This window comes from Maniola hyperantus, chromosome 25 (assembly GCF_902806685.2).
Source record: "Maniola hyperantus chromosome 25, iAphHyp1.2, whole genome shotgun sequence".
Taxonomy (NCBI): domain Eukaryota; kingdom Metazoa; phylum Arthropoda; class Insecta; order Lepidoptera; family Nymphalidae; genus Maniola; species Maniola hyperantus.
This window is the reverse complement of record NC_048560.1, coordinates 7,178,516-7,184,243: the sequence shown is the minus strand read 5'-3', so window position 1 is coordinate 7,184,243 and position 5,728 is coordinate 7,178,516. Positions and strand designations below refer to the sequence as shown.

Genomic DNA, 5,728 nt, shown 5'->3' with positions numbered 1-5,728 from the left:
AGCTTCACACTAGCTCACGCACACCACGACGTGTCACGGACGCTCCGTACCCGTAGTATAAGATTTTACGTTTCACCAAACGTTGCTAGAATTCGAGAGTCGAAACACAATAACATCAAAGTAAAATGGACCTAAATAGCCTTGATTTGAAGTCAAATATTCAATGCCACTGATTTTAATTTCCCAATGTTTCCGCTTGGCGCGCTGGCTGTAGATGTGTAGACAAACTTGAGCTTTAAAACAAGGCATTTAAGATCCAGTTTACTCTAACGCGGAAGTATTTCGACTCTCGAATTTGGTTTGGTTTGGTGAGACGTAAAATCTTATACTACGGGTACCGTAGTCCGTTTGCGCCCAGTTCGATGGCAAACGGCGGCAAACGGAGCGTCCGTGACACGTCGTGGTGTGCGTGAGCTGCGCTATGAGTGAGTGAAGTGTGAACCTACAGGCAGCCGCTAGTATGAAGCTTCCCCTCTGGTCTATATATCTAGTCTATATTATCTACTCGTGTGCCCGTACCGCAGTCCCATAGATAATCCACTTTGATAATATTATATCAGTCAGCTGCGCGATTGCGGGAGAATGACAGCTACTATGACACGATCGCAATCATCTCTGATTGGTTAACGCTCGCTCACTATTGGCTACAATGGATTGTCGCAACAAGAATCGCACAAATTCAGCCAATCAGAACAATTGAGATTGCAATAATGATTGAAGCTGGTTTTAGACAATCGCCCTACAGTACAGTTCACCCGCGCGCATTCTCCTCTTGCATTCCATCGAAAGAGGACGTGTGCACTGTGCATCGAGCTATCAGTTTTCTTTCTAGTAAACAAACAGACAGCGTTTGGGCTATCGGGGGATCTTTTGGGGTGGGTAAGCGTTGATAATAATTATCATTAATTTGATGTTTTGCTAGGCTTTTCTTCACGTATTAGAATGAAAATACCCCAGTCAATCTATACTATTTTACTATTTTAAGTACTATTTACTTTATTTACTATATCTATATTAATATTATAAGGAGGTAATGTTTGTAAGTTTGTTTGTAGGGGGTAATCTCTGGAACTACTGAACCGATTTTGAAAATTCTTTCACCAATAGAAAGCTACATTATTCCTGAGTGACATAGGCTATATTTTATTTTCAAAAAAAATAGACATACCTACGAAAATTGTAATAATGGAAAAAAAATCGTCTCATCTGTGAGCTTCCATGGCGCGCGCTGCGTAAATTGTTACACGAAAATAATGTTCAGTGGAATTGTTCCTCTTAAACTGATAAAAAAGTCCGTTTTACGGTAGGCTCACAATAGCCATTTTTATGATTTTCAAATGTGGTCTAAACCGTTGAATAGGGGTGGATTTTCAAAAAATCCTTAGTGGATACCTGCAAAGAACACACCCTCCAAATTTCATGTCTCTAGGACCAGCGATTTAGGCTGTGCGTTGATATAAGTCAGTCAGTCAGTCTTTTAATTTTATGTATATAGATGATACAAATAATAATAGGTAAGTATTACTTCTACGAGTAGGTATTACCTATTATTATCATGAACGTCTTTGCGGTAACGACTTATCAGCTGATAGGTAGCAAAACCGATTAGGTAGGTCTATATGAAATATTTGCTAACAATTAGGTAAATAACACTTAATAAGAGAGGTGATAGCCCAGTGGATAGGACGTCGGCCTTCTTTTCGGGAGGTCGGGGGTTCGATCCCGGGCACGCACCTCTAACTTTTCGGAGTTACGTGCAGTTTAAGCAATTAAATATCACTTGCTTTACCGGTGAAGGAAAACATCGTGAGAAAATCTGCATGACTCAGAGTTCTCCATAATGTACTTAAAGGAGTGTGAAGTCTGCCAATCTGCATTTGGCCAGCGTGGTAGACTATTGCCAAAACCCTTCTTATTCTGAGAGGAGACCCGTGTTCTGTAGTGAGCGCCGATGATGACTTGATCTTGATGATGATGATGATGATGATGATGATGATGATGATCATTGAAAGAATGTTCAGAATCTAGTCATTAGTTCTCGAGATATCCCCTATATTCAAACTTACAAACTTTACCTCTTTACAATATTAGTGCGAACAACAAATTACAAAGAATCGTCAATCGACATTACAATTTACAAAAATACACTCTCATCAAAAATGTAATATACACGACTATACTCTATACACGGACAGAAGTTAGTCCTATACAAAATGACAAAGACAAAAAGTCACCAACCAATCACAAACGAAACTATTTTTTTCGAATGTTTTTTGAAAACATTTTCGAATTGAAATTTCGAATGTTTTCTGAAAACATGTTTGTAATTTGTTGGTCACTCAAAATGGTTATAAATTCCTTTCTCAGGATGACGGATCGTGGCAAAGTTGTTAAGAAGATCATTGAAAGATTGGATACTTTAGCAAAGAGCCAATTTGACAGTGCTTCAGATTTGATGAAGATCTCACTAACCACCGAGGATCTTTTGTATGCTGTTTACAAAGCAGGAGTATCGAACGTAGCTTACACTCTCGAAGAAAGTCAAACCATTGGCTTTTTAGTAGCGGCAGCGCTGCAGGGCTTGGGCTACCAGGTGTCTACTCTACACAACACGTTTTCCTCTACGAGCATAGATTCAGTGAGGATCCAGCGATCTGGCCTTCAATTCTTCATCGATACATTCAAAGACTTTTCTGCTGACTCGTCGGAAACTTTGGAGAAAACTCTTAAAGAATTTGTAGAGCGTGAAGACGTCGACGGTCTAGACGAGCGTCTCAGAACCGCTGAATTCGATCCGTATTGTGACGACGGCGAGCTAAGGCGAGCCAAACTACCCTCAACTCACTGGTGGTTCTTCGAATAAGCCGTTTGATAATCCTTCAAAATGGTGAATTGGGATGCTGACGATATTAAGCAATTCAAAAAGGAAGCCCGGACTTCGCAGCAAGAATACTGCGACCTGCTCGGTGACAGAGAATGGGACGTGATCAAGAATTTTAATTGGACCATATTGCGCAGGAAGATCGGTTTCGGCTTGTACGGGTCGCCCAGCGCCACGCCGACTGACGACAACCTAAACACAGGATACACTAAAGAACAATTGAGTGTTATAGAAAAAATATACGAGCAACTGGTCGAGAATTTGTACTTCAGAATGAACAATATCCGCTTTGCTTGCATTTTCGTGGTCATGAAGGATTTCGACAAACGCTACACCGTTCCGGTGTTCAAAGCCAAGCGAGACGTCGATGACTCGTCCGGATGTGTTTATGTGGATACAGGCGCTCGAAAATATTACGACTGGCAAGATTACTTGAGCAACAACACTCTTCAAAAGTGCATATACTGCTATCCAACGCGTGGGTTGTATGAATACAACAAGGATAATGAAGTCTGCGTTAGTTTTGGTACTTCTCCGGCCTGCAACTTTATAAGTAGAGTTTTCAGCATCTTCGACACGGCTGCCACTTACGTGACATACACCGCGACGGGAGTGGGAGTGGCAGCACTCTGCACGGTGCCCATCGCAGGGCCGATCTTGGCGGCGACCGCAGTCGCTGGAGTGACCACGGGAGCTTATGGAGTCACCAGGAGTTCATATGCTTTGTACGATCGTGCTTCTCACAACCAAAGTATCGCTTTGACGGACGCTGAAGCTAGAGGATGTTGGTTGTCAATCGTGGGATCGAGCCTGGGCTTCGCTCAGGGCCGGATGATCGCATCTATGACACAAACTGCAAGACTCGGCGAAGTGATGGGCAAAGCCGGCCGCATCGCGTTCCTGGTGGTCCAGACCGGCAGTTTGACGGTCAACGGGATAGGCATCATACACGGCCTCGCAGTTCTCATCGACAAAAGTGAACGAAACGAGCTTACGACTTTAGAGGTGTTCCAATTCAGCGCATCGGTTCTTTTCTTCACGAATGCAGCTATGAACTTAAAAACTGCCAGCGCTATCATTAAAGAAGTTCAGCATGACGTAATCGACGGTCACAGACAGGGCCTCAGCAAAGATGCAAAGAAGCTATTCAACAAACAAACGGGAAAGCTGCGCGGCCCTGACGAAATGCATGGCAACGCAAAGGTTGTGAAGCAGCTGAATCACATTGAAAATTCTAAGGACCTCTACGAGATGATGTCCGACAAGAACGTTGCGAGCCACAAGGTAAAATCTTCTTGTTCCACACGCTTCTGTTATCCGTCAATTCATTATTCACCGCTTTAACACGCATCCTCTTTTAAGCATTAGGGTATTTGACATGGTTTTAAAAACTGTAATAAGTTAATCACTGATGTTTAGAAAATGTATATTTTACGTTCCATTGCAAGGAAAAACAAAATAAAATTTATTATTTAAATATCCCGTGAAAACACTTTTCTGACCTGACGTTGGAAGGATTGCGTATCATATTTGTTTTTAAATAATATTGTTAAAATAGTTTTGCTCTTAAATTACAGGTAAAACTGACACCTGATGGGTTCCAAGGAATGCTAGAAGTCAATAAGAACCTTAAATTACATCCTCTCAAACTACTTGAGATCCCTCCCGCATCACGGGAAGCCATATATGATTTATCTAATAAATTTGCCAGCGGAACCCTCACTAAACATGAGTTTCATAAGGAAATAGGAACTTATTGCAACAAGCACCAAATCAAATTCGAGTCCATGAGAGAAGAAACCATGAAGAAACTTTGTCAGATCTATGGAAAAGAAAAAGTAAATGACATTGTTGTCGGAGGGAAGAAAATATTCGGCAATGCCACGCCACATGAAATAGACCGCTTGCGGGTCGTCCTGGAGAATACCGCCAGGAATGACAAAACGATCATAGATATGGCGACAGAGTTCGCAAAAACAAGAGGCTGCACCACCACCAAGGACTTCCTCATATACACCGAGTATTTTGTAGCAGACCTCAACGATACTGTTAAGTCATACGAAGAAGGTTACCAAAAAAAATTAACAGCCTCGAAGCAGCAACTCGGAAAGGCTTTCAATCAAGCCAAGTTCGACCGAGAGTACGGCATGGGGAGAGGCATAGGAAGGGTGGATTTCCATAGACAGAGAGCTCTGGATCAATTCAAGAACCCCGAGGGATACAAAGCCTTGAACAGGCGATACGAAACTTTGAAATCTAAAGTCGCTCCTGTGAACCAGAATTGCCAACCGGGTTTCTTCGGCGATGACGCTGCGACTTACCATTACTTGAAGCACTACGACGATTTCAAAGCTATGGGAGAGCTCACGATCGAGCAGTATTTCAAGCTGGCCGAAGAGGTCGTGGGGAACCCGACGAATCAAACCAACGCGATGCTGAGCCAGGACGGCAGCTGCGTCATGATCACGTACTTCGAGCCACAAGACGGAGTTCGTGCGGTCAAGATCGACCGGCAGGGTGGCTCTGGGATCGCTACAGTCATGTACCAGAAAGTAATGTACAAGTAATTTAAAAGTTTTCAAAAAAACCCCGACTGCGGTTTGCACTTTTTTCAGTTGGCATATTAAAGCGCATAAGATACGCCATTTTTATTTTTTGAGACATTTTTAACCAGTGCTGTGACCCAGTGACTCTCGCGTCAATGAGACGAATCTAATGATAAACCGGTGTTGCTAAGTAAAAAGCCTGAAATTCACTGTTTTTGTTAAATATTAGAGCCATCCGGATATATTCCTGATAATATATTCAGCATAGATGTGTCTGCATCTTATAGCTATACTAGCTCAT

The 5,728-nt window shown here is 42.4% G+C and overlaps 1 protein-coding gene across 1 annotated transcript; it reads left to right on the top strand.

The window, feature by feature from the left end:
• Positions 1-2,358: 2,358 nt before the first annotated feature.
• Positions 2,359-5,448, top strand: LOC117994001 (uncharacterized). Its single transcript, XM_034981879.2, has 3 exons — positions 2,359-2,820; positions 2,875-4,165; positions 4,459-5,448. The coding sequence occupies exons 1-3, from the start codon at positions 2,369-2,371 to the stop codon at positions 5,446-5,448; spliced, it is 2,733 nt and encodes a 910-aa protein (XP_034837770.2). The 5' UTR covers positions 2,359-2,368.
• Positions 5,449-5,728: the final 280 nt, after the last annotated feature.

Bases quoted from the DNA above. Each gene is read 5' to 3' on its own strand.
- LOC117994001 (XM_034981879.2), top strand. From the start codon at position 2,369: ATGACGGATCGTGGCAAAGTTGTTAAGAAGATCATTGAAAGATTGGAT. The intron at 2,821-2,874 runs GCGAGCCAAACT...AGCCGTTTGATA, and splicing joins TGTGACGACGGCGAGCTAAG to ATCCTTCAAAATGGTGAATT. The intron at 4,166-4,458 runs GTAAAATCTTCT...CTTAAATTACAG, and splicing joins AGAACGTTGCGAGCCACAAG to GTAAAACTGACACCTGATGG.